Consider the following 22,338-nt stretch of genomic DNA (forward strand, 5'->3'; position numbering starts at 1 on the left):
TTTATTGTAGAATTTATTTGCAAATGAAGTTCAATATCTACAATTCAAAAGTATGTTAATTTTTTAGACTTTAATCTCGTTTTTATATCAGTACCACCAAACAGCTTTAGAAAGAACTTCCGTTAATATCAGCATTTTCAAGGTAATAAGCATTAATTTTTAATTATTAAATACATCAAAATATTAATAAAAATAATGAAAAAATATATGAAAATATTAAAATTGTTTAATTAATCGAATTTTTGAAAATTAGTTAATAACAATAGTCGTTATAATCAAATATCAACGAGTTTAAAAAATAAGTACATGTAAGTATATGTATTTTGATGTTAACTCAAATTCAATGATTTACTCGAATTAAAAAAATTATAATTATAATAAAATTATAATAAAAAATAAATAAAACAGTGAATCTTATTATACATTTATTATTTATAAATTCTAAACTTATAAAAATAACTACTGATTTTTTGATTAATAATAAAAATAATTAATTATATAGTAACATTTCTCGACGTATTCAAAGAAGCAGCGAAACAAGACTCAAATTAAAAATTTAATTATTAAATATGTCGTATACTGAGAATTACATACAAACTAAGCTAATTGAAGGATTAAACGCTTCACATGTGGTATGTATTTTATAAATTTTATTATATCGAATACATGTTCCTTATTTCTTTTGATTACTTTCATTCTAACCTTGAATTTTCCACAATAAACCCAGGTAACTAGATGTTATTTCTGAAAATATTTCCTAATCAAGAATATATTTGATATATAAATTATTGAAGTCTATCAACATATACAATTAAAAATGCAAGAAAATGTACCAATTGCATTAATCTCATTGTTTGCCCTTCTTTTGAGATGGTGTATTACATATCATTCCTATAGTGGTCAAGGAAAACCTCCGATGTTTGGAGATTATGAAGCTCAACGACATTGGCAAGAAATAACTTTAAATATTCCAATTGAAAAATGGTACATAAATACAACAGACAATGATTTACAATATTGGGGATTAGATTATCCACCATTAACTGCTTATCATAGTTTTGCAATGGGCTATGTTGCTAATAAACTTAATTCTTCTTATGTAAAATTACATGAATCTAGAGGTTTTTCATCTGAAGATCATAAATATTTTATGAGGCTCAGTGTTCTTTGTATAGATATTTTGGTTTATATACCATCAGTGATATATTTTATATTAACTAAAAAAGTACCAGAAAATTTTGAAAAAGAAAAACTGTCTATATTTAATTTAAAAAAAAAACATATTAATCTTTTGATAATATTGATTTATCCAGGTTTAATATTAATAGATCATGGACATTTTCAATATAATTCTTTATCATTAGGATTATTTATTAGTGCTATTACAGCTATGTTACAAAATTCTTTTATTATTGGATCATTTCTATTTGTTACAGCATTAAATTATAAACAAATGGAACTTTATCATGCATTATCAATTTTTTGTTATATACTTGGAAAATATTCACCTATAAAAAAACAATTTTGGTTGTTTAATTTAATAATGTTATTATGTATAGCAATTACAGTAATTTCTACATTTTTTATCATATGGTTACCTTTTATTAAAGATTGGGAAACATTTATAAATGTTGTTTTTCGATTATTTCCAGTTTCTAGAGGCATATTTGAAGATAAAGTTGCAAATATTTGGTGTACAATTAATGTGATTTATAAATTACGTAATACCTTTACAAATAAGGAATTAGCTAAAATTTGTTTAATACTAACTACATTTTCAGTTTTACCAAGTTGTATAAATTTATTCTTAAATCCACAGAAAGAAAGATTTATTATTTCTCTTATTAATTGTGCATTAGCATTTTTTCTATTTTCATTTCAAGTTCATGAAAAATCAATTTTGCTTGTTGCAATTCCAGTTTTATTATATTTTGAAAGCAATCCATTTCCTTGCTTCTGGTTCTTAATAATTTCACATTTTAGCATGCTACCTTTGTTTATAAAAGATGATTTATATATGGCATATTGCGTTACATTAATTTTTTATTTCTCTTTTGTTTTTTGGACTCATCCTAATTTATTTGATAATAATGAATTACTAAATAATGCTAATTCGAAAAAAAATGTATATATTGCAACCAATCAAAAACGAATTAAAGCAAACTTAAAAAATATTAAGAATAAGTCAATTTTTATAAAACTAAAAAAAGATATTGTAAATTATAAAAATAATTTTATTTTATTAGGTTATTCGTTTTTCTCGAAAACAATTTTATTTTATTGCTCAGTTCTAGGAATAATAATACTTTCTCTTATTAGTGGTTTTTTAAAACCTCCAAATAGATATCCAGATCTCTTTGCATTATTAATATCTATGTATTCCTGTGGACATTTTATTATTTTCTACTTGTATTTTAATTATAAACAATTTGTATATAAAACAAATATAAATTTAAAATAAACCAAAAAGACAATATAATTTATGTTATATTATTACTATTTTCCTTAATATAAAATTTTGATAAATTATTAAAATTTATCTTATTTCTAAATATTTTTAATATAATTAAAAAAATTACAATATATTATAAATAAGGAACATGTTATAAATATAAATTGTACATAATAATATTTATGTATAATTATAAATATATAATATTATTTATATGCATTATGATTGTTGGAATAAAACATTAGATAATTACATTTTTTTATGAATTATCTTTATTAATAAATACATAAATAAATGTATTTTTTAAATAAATTATATAATGTTTTATAAAAATTTGAACTTTTCCCTATTATTAAATAATAATTTACTAAATTAACATAATAATATTGGACATACAAATTTAAGCTTTTGTGGTTAACACATGTAAAATATTATCGCTTATATTATGTAAAATTGTCGTGAAGAATCAATTTAGTTTAGAATATTTTAGTTCAATTAAAAGTCAGTTTTAAAAATATTTATATAATATATCTATTTATATGAATTATTAATATTTTTATAAAATGTGATTTTTATATTTTATATTTTTATACTTTATTATTATAAACAAAACAATATTTATATCATTTAATATAAATTTCATAAAAGATAAGGAAGCTTTTAATAATATTAGAAAAATAAAAATCGTTTTATTTTAATATTTTATTCTATCTTATATTAATTAATTTTTATATTATCATTAAATGTTACAGGAAGTTATAGATGAATCTGATGGTTGTGGTGCTAAGTTTTCTGTAACAATTGTTTCTACCATTTTTGAAGGCAAATCTTTACTTCAACGACATAGGTATTACCTTTTTAAAATTGTAAAAAATTTATTAATATTACTCTTTTATCAAATATACTCTTACATCAAATATATTTATATATATATTGTAATTAATTTTTCAGATTGGTAAATTCAATATTAGAAAAAGAACTTAAAACAATTCATGCATTTTCACAAAAAACATTAACACCAGCAGAGTGGAAAAAATAGGAAATGATAAAAAAGTATCTTTCGCTAATAATCAATTTAGTTATAATTTATTCTTAAAATAAATTGTTCCATTTCTAAGTTTTATAAATAAAATACAAAAGATTTAAAATGATTCAATTTAAAGTATCTGCACCAGGAAAAGTTATTCTTTTTGGAGAACATGCTGTAGTATATGGAAAAACAGCTGTTGCAGCTAGTATAGATTTACGTACAGTTCTAAATTTTACAGAATTACCTGAAGCAGAACAAGTTGTTAAAATATGTTTCTCTAAAGTAAATTTATTTATTACTATACCTCTGCAACAAATACAAAATTTCTTTTTTATTAATAAAAATGTGGAATTTATAGAAAATTATGAGATATTTTATAATAAAATAAAGGAATTTGTCTGTATTGTTAGTTATGCAAATTTTCAACAAAAATTAAGTTTAGAAGCATTCTTCTATACTCTTATTTATATTGCACAAAAAGAGGAAATGGAAATAAAACCATTTCAAATTCAATTAAATACAGAATTGGCAATTAATTCTGGACTTGGTAGTTCTGCTTCTTTTGCAGTTTGTCTTGCTGCATGTTTTGTACATTGGTCATATTTACAAAAAAATATTTACAAAGTATTTGATTTTTCTACTTTAGATATTATTTCAAAATATGCTTTAAATTGTGAAAGAATTATGCATGGTAATCCATCTGGAATAGATAATTGCATCTGTACATATGGATCAATAATAGAATTTAAAAAGGGTAATTATATACAACCAATAAATAATATACAGGCAATGAAAATTTTATTAGTAGATACAAGAGTAAATAGAAGTACTAAAGCTTTACTTGAAAAAATATTAGAATTAAAACATACATATCCAGTTATTATTGATTTGATTATGGATTCAATAGATAATATATCAAAAGAAGCAGTTAAAATTATTCAAAAATTGAAAACTTTCTCAAATACCAATGAGTTCTTTTTGGAAGGATACAAACAATTAATGGTTAGTATTTTATTAAATTTTGATATATTATTGATAAATTAAAATAGAAAAATTAATTCATTATTTAAAAAAATAACATTTGTATGAATTAAAATTTAGAAATATATTAAAATGTTATTGATTGATAAAAAAATTTGATATTTTGATATACATTAAAATTTTTTTATTACTTATTATATATTATTATAGATACTTATTAACATGAATCAAGGATTGTTAGCCACATGTCAAATTTCTCATCCATCTTTGGATAGAATTTGTGCAGAAGCACAAAATTATGGTTTAGCAGCAAAGCTTACAGGTGCCGGTGGTGGTGGACATGCATATATTCTCTTATTACCAGATACACAACCAGAAACTATTTCAAGTATTTCGCGAAAATTAATTGCAGACGGATTTACTGTTAAATTAACAACTTTGGGGTGCTCTGGTGTACAAATTAATTAATGACATTATTATAAATATTATATACATTGAATATTAGAAATATTGATATTTATGTATATAATCGTAACTAGGATGGAATTTATTCAATATTTTAAATTTATTGCCGCCACTGCTCTTTTTTTTCTATCCACCTAAATTATTTGAGTTCTTGTTTTTTCTATTTGACAATTTTAATAATAACAACAGATTTATAATGAAATCAAATTAAAAAGTTTTTATAAAACTACTTAACGAATATAGAAAATTAGACACAAAAAACAAATATAAATTTGAAACAGATATTTTGAAAAAAAATTGATTGAAGATTTGATTTGTTGAAGATCTAAGATTACTCAAGTCTAAAATTTTTGTAATCTTTCTAAATAGCTCTCCTAGTTATGTCTTTATGCATATATAAATTTATAAACATTAATATATAATATATTGTGATTTTATTTTAACTTTAAATATTTTTTAAATTTATTTATAATTACTGACAATAATAGACAACTTTTAGGTACATGAATAATTTTTATACAAGTGTAAATTGCAATTTTAACATTAATATAAATTAATTTTTATATTATAATAATTAATTATCATCCTTAATGTTTTTTATTAAATATAATTGGTCAATTGCTTACAATATAATTTTGATATTATTTATAATATAAAACAATATTATTTATTATAATAGTTTACAATGTAAGTAATAAAATTATTTTAAACATATTCTCTAAATTAAAAAGAATATATTAAATTATGTATCAAAAATCATCAAAAAAGAAATAAATTAATTTAAATAGTTTAATAAATTATTCAAGCATTTAAAAAATTTAAAAATAATTTTCTTAGATAAAATATATTATTTATATTTAAATATATGTTATGATATATATTATATAAAAATTATAATTTATTAAACTATAATATATAATATAATATATATATAATATATATATAATTATTTAAATATAAATATAATTATTTTGAAGAAAATTAATTTTATTATTGACAAATTTAATGAAGCTGTATTTATGAAAAAAATTTATTGTAATGAGATCATATTATTATAATGTTTTTAATAAATAAATAAATTTAATAAAATTATTTGTCTCTATTATATCAAAACATAATTCGAAATAAAAGAATTTTATTCTTATATTATAATTAAATATATTATCGATTTCTTTTTACTTTATGCTTATACTTTTTGGTCAGAACTTTCGTTATTATATATACATATAAACTTTTATATTATAAGTTTTTAATACTTGTTTTAATATATTATGAACGAATGCAATATGATAATAAATGCAAATTTAATTTATTATGACAATTATACAACATTTGATGTATTACGATGTATTTGTCGAGAATTATCTGTTAATCCTATATAATCTGATTCAGAAATTGCATCTTCTCTATGATTTTCGTCTACGTTATGAATAGTATTTGATAAAAATTGTCTTTCTGCTTGTTTTGCTTCTGCAATCCATTCAGTAATTTCATTAGTATACATTTTTCTTTGTAAAACTTCTCTAGTTCGAGGACGTGATCCAATAAAAACAGTAGTACCCTGAAATATTTTTATATGATTATAGTAAAAAATATTATATAATATATATTTAAAAAAATATATTCTACTTAAAAAAACTTACACCAACTATTAGTGAAGGCCGTAATTTTTCTAGAAGTTGGAAATCTTCTATTATATATTGCAACTCATCCCATTTTAATTCTACTTCTTCATGAAGCATTTTTTCTTCTGTAATGTTTATAGAAAATTAATAAAAGATTCAATGAAAAATATTAAATTATAATAATTGCAAAAAAAAATTTAATTTCAATTCAATTTCAAAAAAATTAATTTTTTATATTATTTATTTATATTATATTATATTATAATTATTTATATTATAAGAGATTATAATTAAAAATATAATAATATAATTACCATCACGTTTAGATGTTGATTTTTTATAATGTATCCTAAATCGAAATGCTTCCAAGAAACTAGATACTACAATAGTTAGAACAATCATAGTCACTAAATAAAATATCATAAAATATATTCGTGTATACATTCCAACAGTAAATGCATATGCATTCATTAGGATAAACCAGTTATTAACAACCGTTAATTCGAAAAGAGTCATACCACTAGCTATAAGATTGTCAAAAGTGTTAAGATAATAATATCCTAATGCAGTACTTTCATTAGCCGAATATTTATAAAAATCTTCAACTGTTGTGTTTCTGTATTCAAAGACATTATGATGTAATATTTAATTCAAAAATATAATTTATAAAAAAATACTATCCATGTGTACACTTACTTGCAACAATTTCGCATATTATATCCTGCAAATAATTCCATTCCAATAATCGCAAAGAAATAATATAAAACAAGCATAACTACTGCAGTAGAAGACATTAATGGAGTTAAAATTACAAGCGTGCCGAATACATCTCGATATCTCTTTTTCATCTTAAATAATCTCAATAATCGAAGTGGTCTGAATAAAACAAAAAATTTTGCTGTAGGAAAAAGACATAAAATACAAGCAGCAACAAGAGTCATTATAGATGTGCCCAAATCAAAAAGATTCCATCCAGAACTAAGATATCGTCTTGTACCAAGTCCTAGTATTTTTATCAATGCTTCAGCAACAAATACTATAAAAAATGATTAATTTTCAAAAATAATATTACATATTTATGTATTCATATATTATTTAATAATATATACTTTTACTCACTTCCTCCAAAAAGAAAAGTATCCCAAGATGCAGCAAACAAAAGTGTACTATGAACATTATTAGCTGGCTCTAGTATCCTTATTATCATAGCAATACCATTTGCAATGATCATTATGTCTAAATGTTTTTTATAATTTTTAAAAAAATATAATAAGTTATAAATTGATATTATATAATTTATAATTTTTTTAAACTTACACATCAAAGTTTCAAAATAAGACCATCTAATAGCAGCATGTGCTCCTGTGCAGAGTATTTGCAAAGGTTGTGATGTACTGTGATACCAAGGCACAGTAGAATATTGTGGTTCCCATTGAAGTATAATAGTGTCATAAATATTTAAAAATTCTTCAATACTTAGAACTCCACTTCCAGAAGCATTTAAATGTTGATACATTAAAACAATATCTCTTATGTCTATGAAAAATTTATATAATTATATAGTTAAATTATATAGTATTAAATTTAATTTATATTATATAATTTATATTTAATTTATATTATTTTATTAACAAATTTCTATAGATATATTACATACTTTTATTTGGAGCATAATATCGCATTAATCCTTCAAATTGACGAAATCGCATTTTATCCGGACTTTGTTTAGAAACTAATAATTTAAAGGCATGTTGACATGCTTTTCTTTTATGTAAAAACAATTTTTTAAATTTATCACGTTCAGCTGCCGTAAATGTTTCATTAACTACTGCTAACATCAAATTCATCATTACGTACAACATTGTAGATAAATAAGATACAAAATATATAGCATACCATTTATTTTTTGAATATGAAGGCATCATTACATCTGGAAAACTAAATAACGAAATTATTATTAAAATCTAATCTATAATTAAAAGCATAATAAATTAAAAATATTATTAGAAATTTAATTATAAAATAATACTTACTTAGCAGTAGTAAGAAGAACAAATAAACTCACAAAACTATCTTGTAATGTAGAAAAATTTCTATTCATTTCGGAAAACATATAATATCCCAATACTGTATAAAGTGTTATGAAAAATAAAAGCAAGCCTAACATATCTAGAATTGGAGGTAGTGTTAAAAGTATTTGTCTAATAAATCTTCTAACACCTCCAAAACATTTAGTATCTACTAAAAAGATAGGCCTTAGAGCGCGTGTTACACGAAAGTGTGATGACTGTCGTACTAATACTGTCATCGCTTCTAAAAACATGATGACCAATGTGATACACTGTAAAAATCATGTAAAAATATAGTTTTTATGATTATATATTGTAGCATACAAAAAACTTTCATTATATAAATTTTTCACTTTATTTAAAAGTGAAATAGAAATATATAAAAATATATAGTCACAAGAAATAATATCATTTTAATTAATATAATAATTTATTTTTATATTTTCTTTATTTAATATTAATACAATTTTTTTAATTTAGAAAAAGAAACTATTATTGATAAAAAATCAAACATTTGTAAATATTTAAATGCACATATTTTTGAAATATTTAAAGATATATTCAAATACAATAGTTGAGAAAAATAATATGATAAAATGATATGATAATTTTTATAAAATCCATATAATTTAGATAATAGAAATATAATTTTTATATTAAATAAAAGTATTAAAAAAATATTAATATTCTTGTTTTTTATTAAAATATAGTAATATATAATTAGTTAAATAATTAGTTAAATAATTAGTCAATATGATCATTGATATATATATATATATATATATATATATATATAATATACAATATTATAATATTCATATGTAATATTAAAATTATATATTTTAAAATAATAATATATATATATATATATATATATATTATTTATACTTCTATAAAATCCTCTAATAAAAATATTAATATATTATAAATGAATAATTAACACAATTATCGTTATCTCATTTCATTAAAAATGTAATCTAAAATAGTCTGTAGTTGCTATGTTACTTATCTTCTCATTAATACCCTCATATTTTTTGTATCAATATTCTGAAATATATGTAACTACTATATTACAAAGTAATGGAAGAAAATTGTATTTCAATCTTATAATATTCAATTTAGAAAAGAATTATTAAATATAAATATAATTTATTATATCAAAATATAAAATATATGAGAAAGTTTATATGATATAATTGTATATCTTAAATTAAGTTCTATAAAATTTTTATATAAATTATTAAATTGTTTTACCTTCAACATTGTTCGTTTGTGTTTTAACATGGTTGACCATCCAATCCATCTTAATTTTAAAGTTAATTCTATGCCTATAATTATTAAAGCAAAAAGTTCTATAGATCCATGTATCCATACTGGTATCTAAAATTAAAATAAATAAACAATGTAACAGAAAGAAAATATTTTCTTCAATGACTTACTTGAAACAATGGTACTGCTGGCTCTTCTGCAAGAGCTAAAATCAAAAGTATAAGGGAAGTTAATAAATCTAATCCATAATACCAATTATTATGAACTAAGAGATATGCTGGTAAATCTTCTGGATGTTTTGGATGAGAATCAAACTTTTCATTATTTCTGCCTTCCTATTAAAATAATTTTTTGTAAATAATATTTTATATTTAAAATAATCATTATAAATATACTATATAATGTAACAGAAATTATTATATATATTTTAAACTAAATGATATTATTAATGTGAAGGAGATAATATATATACCTCTAAGAATATTGCAGCTTCATGATAATTCATTTCCCAATGTAAATCATGATCTGTTAATGAATCATGTGATGGAAGTATAGCATTTTCAGACATATTTTCTCTGAGCACATCATCTGTTTCAAATTTATGAATAAAGTGATCAGTCTTTATATTTTCAATAGGAGAATTTACATGATTTTCTGTAGAAGAACATGATAACATAGATCCATATTCTATAATAACAAATAAATAAAAAATAAACATATATAATGTAAAAATATAAAAAATATATGTAAATTTTAAATGGTAAAAAAAATAATATAAAATAAATAATATCTCTTATTATGATAATAATATTAAACATTATATATGTATATACATTCAATAATTCAAATATATTCTTAATTAATAAATTAAATATATTATTATATAATTTATATCAAAAATTAAAAAATGCATATTAATTGTTAGAGTGTAATTTGATGAATATTATAAGCTAAAGATGCCTAATAAAAAAATGACAATAGCAATACATAGTTGTCAAAATACAAAACTTTCATTTTATATGTATATAAAAGATAAAATAAAAGAAATTAAAACTTACTTTGACATGATCGATGCGAAATATCTTGTTCGAGTGATATATTTGCACTATCATTAAAATGTTGATAATTGCCTGAATATTCAGTAATTTTAGGAGAAGACATTTGAGAATATGTCACATGTCACATATATAAAAAAAACAATACATTTATTGTATTATAATATTTGTATATTTTGGTTAATTCTGTTTAGCGATGTCACTATTTACAACCTATGCACTGATTGGATTAGACCAAAAATATTGCTTGACGATGACAATATATGACAATATATGCATATTTTTGTTTGAAAGATATTTCGCATTACAGTATTACAATATTATTCGATCTTACATTTGACGTTCTAATTTATAATGCGCATGCGCATTTATAAAAAATAAACTTGTGTATACTATATATTTATTTTTCATTTTTCATGTACTTTTATATTCTTCATATGTATTAAATAAATATATATAAATTTGATTATTTTATATAAAATGAAAATTATATTTTTATATCATTTTTTCTTCTAAATTAAATATATTTATATATATATCATAATTGTATATACGTATATACGTAACATATATATATATATGACGGTATATAATTAATAATAAAATAATATGAATTTGTATTCAAAATTATTTTAATGAAATTAAATGTAACAAATAAAATCAAATTGAAATAAAATGAAAAAAATCTTTTTGAAATAATTATAAATCTTCATAATTAAAGTAGGATATAAGAAAATACTTTATATTAATTTTTATGTTTATTCTGTATTTGTGTATTCAAATTACAAAAAATTAGAATTTTAATCTGTGTGGATATTGACTACTTCTTAAGCCAAACATCGCCGATAAATAGGTAAATAACATTTTTTTCTCCTTGTTTCTTTTGATAGCAGAAATCACAAATTTGTCAACCACTTTTTGATCAGTTTTTCTCTGATCACTGGGTTTATATTCATCTTTTTTTTTACTAAAAATATCACCTTCTTCCTTTTTCGCACGTTTCTCACGTTTTCTCTTAAAATAATCATCATTAATGTGAGAAGGAATTTTTAAACCAGAAATATTAATACGTGTAGAAGTAGCAATTACGTAATTTTGACTAACTCTACGAAGTGGACAAGCATTGATCAAAAATGGACCTATATTAAAAAATATTTCATTAGAATTTTAATTCAATAATATAAATAAAAATATAATATAAATAATTTACCTGTGATTAATAACAAACCGCTCTTAAGTTGTTTTAAGAAAACAACACGTTTTCCTTTATGAGCACCAGCAAGTAAAATACAAATTGTTCCTGGTTTCAAAGATGGTCTCAAATAACGACGGTGATCGCGAAAACATTTTTTGGCATGATGTACAGTCACTGGATCTGCAGTAGGATAATTTGCACGCCTTTTCTTTAATAATACAATACGTTTTTCTCCATTTTTATCACCACTAATTTTTTTTTCAATAGTAATTGGTTTCTTAGGTTTAACCTGATATTAATAATATTATAATTAATTAGTATATTCAATAAAGCATTATATAAAATACAAAATGAATAAAAAATTATATAATAATAACATACACTTTTTGGAGTTTTTTTGCTAAGAAATTTGTAAATGGCTTTTTTATGAAACATACGAGTACGACTAAATCTATAAACACCATTTCCTAAGTCATAGTTCCTTGGTCTAATTCGACCTTTCTTTTCACCTTTTTTAACAGAAGAAACATCTTTCTTCTCAGGAGATTTTAATTTTGTTTCGTTTGTTTCTTTTGTGTCAGTCATCTAAAAAACAAATACAAGTTAATTATAACATAATTACTTATTATTTAAATATACTTATAATTACTTAATATTTAAATTAATTTACTTATTATTTAATATTATTTAAACAAACATGATTTATTTAAATATTTATTTTAAATAATAAAAAAATATTGTAGTAAAAATTATTGTAAAAATATATTATATATTTAAGAAGTTTCAATATAACTTTCTTTAACTCTATTTCTATTAATATAATCTCTTATCAAACATATTTGTCGTGTTTTATAAAGGTTATGTCATGTTTCTATAGCTTTACATTTGAAACATAAAAAATTAATTGATACAAAATTGGAATAAAATTTTTTCAAGATATTGTTAAGATTTTAAAATTAAAAATATATATGTTATTTTTTCTTTTAAAGTGTCATTTTAATCTCCTCAAACTTAAATTTTTAAAACTTAAATAGTTTCATAAAATATTATAATTAAGAAAAAAATATAATAATTTTATTAAAGAAAACGTTTAAAATACAGAAAATTTTATAAAATATATAATTTTTCTTTTATCATAATAAAAGATTACTTTGATAATATTATATCCGTTGATCTCATTCCATCTTACCGTAATTCGTGCAGTTAAAAGAACCTACGTTCTATCTTTACCTATTGGCTGTATGTTGTATTCTAAATTCGATATATATCTATCGATAAGCACATCGATTGTATTCAATAATTACTATTTTAAAACATAGTTTATTAAAAAAAAAATATTATTATTTACATAATTTTTTGTTTTTATAATTTTAATTATTAATATCTTTCAATATCTTTCAATAAATTAAATTAATTTGCATATTATATACTTTCGATATCTAGAATCGATTTCAAAATTTATCTCGCATTTTTATAAATATTCTGTATTTATACTTAATTAATAAAAAATAATATAAAATAATTTATTATAAATATAGCAAATTTTTTACTGAAAATAAATTAAAATACAAAAAATATTGTTTATTTAATTATTTTATTCTAGTTATTTCTATTTATTATAAAAAAAAATATTAAATTAGATACGTATTAGAATAAAAAAGATAAAAATTCATTATATTTTCTAATAATTTTATCTTTATTTATTGAAGAAATGTGTTTTTCAATTTTTTAAATTCTTTTTTTGTGTTTTTAAATTCTTACTATAAATTATTTTTTATTTTTATATCTATTATAAAAATACTTTTTGTATAAAATATATAATTAATTTATTATAAATATAATTAATTTATTTAATTTTAAAATATTTTGTTTGATAATTTATTTATTTGAAAAGATACAAATTATAATATAATGAATTTTATTCAATATAATTTACAGAATTTATATATATTTTTTTTACTAAACAATAATTTCGATTTATTATAAAAATTTAATAATCTCATAACAAATATTATACTTAATTTTTTATATTTAAATAATGTATATCCATGTAGAGTTGAACATACATATATGCTCTTAATCATTATGAGTCTTACATTTATCTTATACAAATACTGTAAATAGATATATTTAATTCATGATTATAAATATAAAATATTTAATTAATTTTTAAATTACTTTTTAATTCATTTAACAAGATAGAACCTATTACCATTTTTTCGCAATTAACACAGATTTCGAGACATTCATTACTTATAATTTTTATTGTCACTAATACCAAGGATTTCGATGCTAAAGTATAGGCAGCAAATCTACAAAAATTAAAAGGAATAATATTGAAATGTAAACAAAATTTCAATTTCATCATATTAATATGTTATTTAATAACTTTTTTAAAATTAATTTATTTATATAATAAAATTTTCTATTTTACCTGATTTCTTCATCATTGCTAGATATCATTGCAACATTTGCAGTTTCAAAAATTTTTTGAGAAATAGCATTCTTATTTCCTGAATATTGTACCTTTGTTACATGTTCATTCATACCCTTTAATTTGGTTTTTTCAGCTAAAAACATACTTTCTGGCAAGAGTACAGCTCTTATTATTTCTCCAATCGGAGCTTTAATAATAACTGGGCACGAATTTGTATCATCTCCAATTATAAAATCAATATTAAAATTAGCTGGTTGTGTAGAATCATTAAAATTAATTCCTAATGTAGAAGATAAATTTGAATTTATTTCTAATAATGGTATTTTCGTAAAATCATGTATGAGCATTCCTTTTGGTAAATTCTGTAAAAAAAGCAAAATACAATTGAAAATACTTCTAAAATGTTAAAAAATAATGATTTAATTCTTATATAATATAAATTTACCTTTACTCCCATTTGTATTTCTTTAACAAGTTCATTTCCTTCATTTGAAAATGTTAATTCAATAGTAACTAAATAAGCACTTACTAAGTGTTGTGATCTAGTAAATCTGTACTCAATTTTTAAACCATGACCTGTAATGCTATTTAATAATTCAGATTTCCTTAAAGGAACAAATGAAGCTGAAACTTCTCTGATATCGTTTGTAATATTCAAATTGATAGGTGTAAGAAGACCACCTGTGCTTAACGGCATAATCGGTGTCATTGGAATCACTGAAATTAACAAATAAAATTTTCAATTAATCTATAATATAAAATATATGAATAATAAATATTTCTTTTATTTTGTTTTTTATATTATTTTTATTATAATATATGATTTTTTCCTTCGCAAAATATACATCTATAATTGAGAATAATACAGTCGAAAAAATAAAATATAAATTCACTGATATTGTATGTCAAAATGAATTTCTATTTTCTTTATAGTATTATATTTTACCATCATCTAAATCTAAAAGGAGATCAATGTTGCTTTTTGGTTTTTCCTTTGCTTCTTCATTTAAAGTTTTATATTTTGTTTCTTTACTTTCTTGAGAATTTGTAGATGAATCTTCAGAATCTGATTCTTCACTTTCAGTTTCGCTATTTGATTCATCAGATATTTTTACAGATTTTTTTTTCTCACTATCAGTTTCAGATTTTCCAGATTCCGATATATATTCAGATGAATCGCTTTCTTCATCTGAAGAATCACTTGTTGTAGTATCTGAAGACTCATTTTCATTATTTAATTCTATTAAAAAATATATTACATGTTAATAAATATATATAAAATTAATAATAATTTTAATTTAAATAAATTTTAGTTCTACAATTTTAATAATATATATTTGAAAATATACCATCTGCTTGAACACTTTCTTCATCGCTGTAAAAAGGTTTCTCTTTTTCTTTTCCTTTTTTGTCTTTTTTATCTTTTCTATAATATTCATCCCTTGTATCTCTCATAGTACTATTTGAAACATCTCTTAGAGATGGGTCAGGAGCTATATCAGGGAAAGGTGGTAAAGGACGATAACCAGCACATGGCATATCCAAATAATGAGATAATGTACCTAACTGATATTCAGAATTCTTGAATCTTGATGTTAATGTTGGTGCAGGTTTTGGAGCTAAAAATATTCTTTTTGCAAGTTGTGGGAGGTTTTTTTTATGACCATCCTCATCAAAAATAAAATGTCTTAAGAAACGTGCACGATCTCTAATATCATAATTTTGATCGTATTTTGCAAGTTGGAAGACATATTGACAAAATGGTTTAGTTTGAATAGGATTATTTAAACATAGCTTTACAGCTAAATTTAATATTTGTAATTTTACAATATCTTGTTCATTTACAAAATTTTTGGCCATTTTTCTAAGCACATCTGGTGCTATCTTAGGTACTCTATCTGAATATTCTCCTAAGAGCCATAAAATCGATGCTCTAGCTTGTGGTATAGTTATGAAATCCATTAATTTTGCCATGTGAGCAATTATATTTTTATGTTCATTCGATTGAGTTTGTAACAATTTTTTTATAACAACAACACTTTCTGCTACAACAGCCTCTGAATAAAAAATATATTTTAATTTTTGTGTTATTAGATAAACGATTATATTGTATAAATACTACATTTCAATGCATAATTTTACATTTTATAAAAATATTAAAAAAAATTTCAAGATTAATAGATTTAAATTATAAAATTAAATAAAATTATGTAATTGTTCTATATAAAAGCCTCGTATATAAAAATTTATTAATTATTATCAATATGATATTACTTCAACATAATAATATATAAATCATTAACAAAATTATTTTTAATTAAAAAATAATTTAATTTTTTATATGTTTACTAGTATTTGTTGTTTATTTTAATAAATATTATTTACACATGATATGTAGTATAAATACATATAAATACATAAATATATAAAATATGACTTTCTTAATACTTTATATAAATATTTACCATCTCGATTACTTAATAATGAAACTAATCCATTTAAACATGTATCAGTCACTTCTTTTATATTACTTGCACATCTTCCAATTGCTTGTATACTTGCTCCAACAAATTCTTTATCACTACTAGAGATATAAGTTTGAAATTCTCTTAATATAACTCCAATACTAGTTTCAGTTGCTAAATTAGTCAAAATATCTAATTTCAGAAGCTTTATGTGAGTAGGATCTGAAGTTCTCACAAAAAATGATTTAAGAAAAGGTTCAAACATTCCCTGTATATATAAACAATAAAAATTATAAATTATATCAAATTTTTTATTATAAAAAAGATAATCTGTTATTTAATTTAATAACATTTATATAAATTGATATTACAATGTATTTGTAAAAAATCATTTTTCAATAATTATATTAGTACTTACATTACCTTTCTGGCAATTGATATGCTAGCAATGCAATGAAGAACTATGCTTTGAACTTCTCTGTGACCTCTTAATAATCTGATTAATGCTTTGGCAGCAATCATTACTTCACTTCGTGGTGCTGTATGATGATATAATTGAGATACTGCCATTACCACAGAAGCATTTCTGCTTTGCAAAAGAGGTTTTGTATTTCGTAATAATAATCGATGATCTGGATCTATTGTTAATTTTGGTTTTTTTGTATTGGACGAATCAGAATCAGAATCATAAAATGGACGATTTTCATCATCTTCTATATTCTATAACAATCGATTTCAAAAAATATAAATCTAATATATGATTATTATTGTATTATAAATATTAATTCATAATTTTGAAAAATATACATACATCTACATTAGGATTAATGAATTGTGTTCTTGCATATCTTGTAAGCATATTGACTATAACAACTTGACCCCATTCATCAACATCAACTAATAAATTACAGAGTTTCCTGTAATTTTTGTGTATCAAATCTATTCTTTCAGGACAAACTTCTTCAAATGCCATCACTGCAGAACCTACAACAAGAGTTGTTTTGTCGGATAATAACTTTTCTAAGACACCTATTAACTCTTCTTTTTGCTCAGAATCTAATGAATAAAGTTTAGGAATAGCATGTGCTGCAGTTTTTCGGACATATGGTGACATATCACTTGCTGAATCTTTAATAGCAAGCATTACTATAGGCACTATCATAGAAACTCGTATACTTGAAAGTACTCTTAAAGCACTGGCTCTTATTAATTGATTAGGATCTTTTAATGCTCGTTGAAATGTAGAAATAGATAAAAGAGCAAGATCTTGTTGATCTTCTGCATAACGAACCAAATAAACATAAACTAATTTTTTCACTTCAATATTTTTTGAGACAACATTTTTTACTACTGCTGGAAATAATTCTGATGCATCTCTTCCTTTTGCTATCATCTGAAAAAATAATTACTTTTATTTTTTTCTTTTCAAAATAAAATTAAGTTATATTGAAAAATTAAATATATCAGATATATAATAATTATAAAAAATATTTATATTCTTATTTTTCAATAAAATGACATGACTATTCTAGTCATAAATTACTCATTTCTCATGGATTTCAGAATATTATTTTATATATATATTATGTAAATAATTCTTAAAGAAAATTACAAAAAAATTAAAGATATATAATATATATTATTATTAGATATATAATATAAAATTAGATATATAATATATAAAATTAATGATATAAAAAATTTATTACCCCAATTATACGTTTCATAGCTTCTAACTTAAGTCCATCTTTATTACTATCTAACATTTGTTTCAAGTCTTCATGTCTGAAAAAAATATTTCTTTTAGACAAGCAATTACATTTACTTCTGTATTAATATATTTAATAATATATTTTATATAAATAATATAATATATTTAATAATAATCAATTTTATGATATTAAAAATAAAATTTAAAAAATTTATAATATAATTAAAAATATATATATGTATTTTCTTCATATTTCAAATATATAATATATAAAATTCAAGAAAATAACAATATAATATAAAAAGGATTATAAAATTGAAATATATAAATTTTTTCAATCGTTTAATATTTCAAATGTATATTTGAATATAGTAAAAAAGAAACGTTAATAATACTATAAACTTTAAATTAAAATAATTAAAATGTATCAAAAATACATTATTTTAAAAAAATATGTTAAATTTCTAACTCAAAAATATATTAAATTTTTCTGTAATAAATATTTTTTAAAAAATTATTATATAAACATATTTTTTAGAAACAAAATGTTTATCATTAAAATTAAAATATTTACTTTTTATAATCCGAATGAAAAAATCCACCTGAAGCAGGATCAGTTGCGAGTTCTGCATCTGCTGTATTTGATGGTCTATCATTGCTGTAAGATCCTCCGTTATTTGATAATGAGTTTGCAGCAGCAGTTAACATCTTTTTTTTTTTTTTTATTTAAAATACAATATTCTTTTTTTTTATTCCAATTACAAACTTTATTCTAACACGAACAAATCTTTAAAAATTTATTACAAGATGATTTCAGTAAACATTAACAGACACCCATGTTGTTTAGATCTATTTAGATTTGAGCTACTCAATACGTATTCCTGTTTTATATATCGAAATGTATCGAATAAAAATATTTAAAAATAAAACAAAAAATATAATTGTTTTTTTTATTAATTGTTTGCAAATAGTGTGATTTCGTTCATTTTATTCTATAGAAATTAAAATTAAGAACTGTAGCATTTCTAAAATAATGATTGAAAGAATAAAACTGTCACGAAGTTACACGCATTACGTATAAGTTACTAGAAACCGTATTTATCTTTTATTCAAGAGCGGGAATATTAAATTATAATAAAAAATATTATCGATTATTCAATTATCATTATTATTAATTATTTTATTTTTTTATAGCTATTATTATTTTATTACAAAGATTATTATTATATGTTAATATCATGAAATTATATAATAATATATTATTTATATTAATATTATTTATAATAATATATTATAATATTAAAAATTAAACATTAATATATATAAAAATAAACAAATGCAACTAAATATTTGTAAAAAAATATAGTATAATATACATATCTTTTTCTTAATAAAATATATTATAATTTTAATTTTAAAATGTTAAATAATGTACAATACTAAAAAAAATATTATAATTTTATAATGTATTCTTATTATTTGTATGCATGTTTTTAAAATTTTTTTATATAAAAATACAAAAATAATTAAATATTTAGATTAAATAATATATTATATAGATATTTATATAAATTTATATAAATAAAAATATATATAAATGATTTATTTAAATTTTTTGTTATTGAAATGAAGATTGTATATTTTTGCAATATTCAAAAAGAATTTTAAAATTTTCTTATATTATTTTTTCATCTCATCATTATCAGAACTTTTACCTTATGTTTTTTTGCTATGCAACAATTTCACGAGTATTTTAAAATATCTATTGATTTGCATTTGATCTATATAAAATAAATATTTTTTATTAATATTTATTTAAATATTTATATTTAAATTTTAAAAATAATAAAATAAATAATAAATAATATATTTCACAAAGTAATTTATTTATTTATAATTTATTTTAATTTAACCCTTTGACTGTAAATCATCTATTAATAAAGTATATGATTTTTAAAAGTATTTTTTAATGTTTTACATTCACAAAACAAATAATGTTAATTATAGAATGCATAATATAAAAAAATATATAATACTAATGTATAATATTAGCATCAACTAAGCTTAAATAGATGCCATCAGCAATCAAAGGGTTAAAATTATGAAAAAGTTTATTTTGTATGACACTATAATACAAGTTTATCTAGTTTATTGATATATTGTATGTTGCCTGCTAACAGAATAACAATTTGTTTTTACAGAAAGTTTGCTAAGAATTTTTTTTTCCTTCATCTACTTTATTATTACAATCCCTTTTTTGTTGTTGTCTAATGGCTGAATTCAAATCTTCTTGACAATTAGCATATGCCATACCTAATCCAAAACCTGCCCCAGTTATAATAGGCCACTTTCTTCCTATAAAAAAAAAAGAATTAATGTTTATATGATTTTATAATGTAACAAAATGTAATGAATAATATATATATTTATATATTTGTTATAATATTAAAAAAATTCATAATAATAATAACAAAATTTATATATACAAATAAATTATAAATAATATACAATAAATTATAAAATTTTAATTTTATAATTTAAAATTTAATAAATAACTAAATATTTATATTTTTTTTTATCATTTCAAATCGTTAACTATGAGAAGAATATAACATAGAATACTTAACCTATTTCATGTTCGTAATGAAAAAATTTTCATTATTTAAATATTAAAATTGATAAAAATATTTATTTAAAAATAATTATACGAAATTAAATTAATAATATTATATGATCTATATTTTTCAGTCAAAAATTACATTATTTTAACTTTTGTTTTAACTTCAAAATTGTATTTGCTATTAAAAAAATAAATTAATTAAATTTATTATCACATTAAATATTTTAACTAACATCAGAAAATATATAAAGATTTTTATTCTAAAAAATTTTTTAAATGGATTAAAACTTACGTTTGAAAAAAAATAAGGAGAATACTCCACCAAGAAGAATTCCTCCTCCTATGGAAATGTCGTTATCATTAACCAACAAGAAATAAATTTGATATCTTTTCAAAATCCATCGGTTATAATTACTAGATGATAATTACCAAATTTAAATATAGCATCCGTAAAACACCGATCCCACTTTCGTCCAATTTCGTCTTCAACCCAAGTAGCCATTTTTCTTACATTAAAGTAGATCTATGATATTGAATGTTATGTCATATAACAATCTATGATCATTGGGAAAGAATGATAATAAAATTATCGATTATTTGTGAAAATAACTTTATAGAGATTCAGTATTTTTTTGATGAGCAATATTTTTTTCAATACTATATGTGAATGTGTAATGTAATTAATGACAACGAAATCAATGTAATTATGTAGTTTCCATTTCAATCAAACAAGAGAGTATATAGGGATATGCTATTACATATTGCTTTAGGTTATGACAAAATGTATAAACAATATTTTATCATAATTTTATATATTATTAAATTTTTTGAAATTTGTTTTTTTTTTTTTTGTTAAGAAGTAATTGATTTACTCTATAAACTTGTTGATTTTATCGAAAATCATTTGATTTTCGTAAATTTTGTAAATTTTTAAGCCATTCATGGCGATACGAACAATTTATAG

The 22,338-nt window shown here is 20.5% G+C and overlaps 5 protein-coding genes across 9 annotated transcripts; 2 read left to right on the forward strand and 3 right to left on the reverse strand.

Moving 5' to 3' along the window:
- Positions 1 to 111: 111 nt before the first annotated feature.
- On the forward strand, positions 112 to 3,498 carry LOC122711470 (bolA-like protein 2). Of its 3 annotated transcripts, none has more exons than XM_043930291.1 (4): positions 112 to 142; positions 503 to 632; positions 3,205 to 3,299; positions 3,404 to 3,498. In XM_043930291.1, exons 2-4 carry the CDS (start codon positions 570 to 572, stop codon positions 3,489 to 3,491), a joined length of 246 nt encoding a protein of 81 aa, XP_043786226.1. In that variant the 5' UTR covers positions 112 to 142; positions 503 to 569; the 3' UTR covers positions 3,492 to 3,498. The 3 variants fall into 3 exon arrangements, with proteins under 3 accessions (XP_043786226.1, XP_043786210.1, XP_043786218.1); XM_043930283.1 differs by lacking the exon at positions 112 to 142 and adding an exon at positions 249 to 308; XM_043930275.1 differs by lacking the exons at positions 3,205 to 3,299; positions 3,404 to 3,498 and adding an exon at positions 728 to 2,461 and having other exon boundaries at positions 132 to 142.
- A 101-nt stretch (positions 3,499 to 3,599) lies between these two features.
- LOC122711488 (mevalonate kinase) lies at positions 3,600 to 5,387 on the forward strand. 2 transcript variants are annotated; one of them, XM_043930312.1, is made up of 3 exons: positions 3,600 to 4,236; positions 4,390 to 4,484; positions 4,674 to 5,387. In XM_043930312.1, the coding sequence occupies exons 1-3, from the start codon at positions 3,600 to 3,602 to the stop codon at positions 4,929 to 4,931; spliced, it is 990 nt and encodes a 329-aa protein (XP_043786247.1). In that variant the 3' UTR covers positions 4,932 to 5,387. The 2 variants fall into 2 exon arrangements, with proteins under 2 accessions (XP_043786247.1, XP_043786238.1); XM_043930303.1 differs by having other exon boundaries at positions 3,600 to 4,484; positions 4,674 to 5,385.
- A 714-nt stretch (positions 5,388 to 6,101) lies between these two features.
- Positions 6,102 to 11,289, reverse strand: LOC122712124 (two pore calcium channel protein 1-like). 2 transcript variants are annotated; one of them, XM_043931514.1, is made up of 12 exons: positions 10,950 to 11,289; positions 10,364 to 10,479; positions 10,062 to 10,226; positions 9,877 to 10,002; positions 8,587 to 8,894; positions 8,211 to 8,491; positions 7,871 to 8,089; positions 7,673 to 7,789; positions 7,250 to 7,589; positions 6,868 to 7,169; positions 6,572 to 6,678; positions 6,102 to 6,489 (listed from the first exon to the last, which is right to left on the reverse strand). In XM_043931514.1, the coding sequence occupies exons 1-12, from the start codon at positions 11,050 to 11,052 to the stop codon at positions 6,250 to 6,252; spliced, it is 2,424 nt and encodes an 807-aa protein (XP_043787449.1). In that variant the 5' UTR covers positions 11,053 to 11,289; the 3' UTR covers positions 6,102 to 6,249. The 2 variants fall into 2 exon arrangements, with proteins under 2 accessions (XP_043787449.1, XP_043787441.1); XM_043931506.1 differs by having other exon boundaries at positions 10,364 to 10,578.
- Positions 11,290 to 11,691: 402 nt separating this feature from the next.
- LOC122712228 (AP-3 complex subunit beta-2-like) lies at positions 11,692 to 19,732 on the reverse strand. The gene is made up of 13 exons (XM_043931694.1): positions 19,329 to 19,732; positions 18,753 to 18,828; positions 17,855 to 18,436; positions 17,467 to 17,763; positions 17,044 to 17,311; positions 15,928 to 16,635; positions 15,525 to 15,818; positions 15,024 to 15,295; positions 14,576 to 14,940; positions 14,354 to 14,453; positions 12,523 to 12,726; positions 12,157 to 12,430; positions 11,692 to 12,085 (listed from the first exon to the last, which is right to left on the reverse strand). Exons 1-13 carry the CDS (start codon positions 19,460 to 19,462, stop codon positions 11,739 to 11,741), a joined length of 3,921 nt encoding a protein of 1,306 aa, XP_043787629.1. The 5' UTR covers positions 19,463 to 19,732; the 3' UTR covers positions 11,692 to 11,738.
- Positions 19,733 to 20,847: 1,115 nt separating this feature from the next.
- LOC122712723 (MICOS complex subunit Mic10-like) lies at positions 20,848 to 22,309 on the reverse strand. The gene is made up of 3 exons (XM_043932555.1): positions 21,804 to 22,309; positions 21,667 to 21,714; positions 20,848 to 21,109 (listed from the first exon to the last, which is right to left on the reverse strand). The coding sequence occupies exons 1-3, from the start codon at positions 21,874 to 21,876 to the stop codon at positions 20,964 to 20,966; spliced, it is 267 nt and encodes an 88-aa protein (XP_043788490.1). The 5' UTR covers positions 21,877 to 22,309; the 3' UTR covers positions 20,848 to 20,963.
- Positions 22,310 to 22,338: the final 29 nt, after the last annotated feature.

This window comes from Apis laboriosa, unplaced genomic scaffold (assembly GCF_014066325.1).
Source record: "Apis laboriosa isolate Shangri-la unplaced genomic scaffold, ASM1406632v1 scaffold112_cov148, whole genome shotgun sequence".
In the NCBI taxonomy this organism is placed as follows: domain Eukaryota; kingdom Metazoa; phylum Arthropoda; class Insecta; order Hymenoptera; family Apidae; genus Apis; species Apis laboriosa.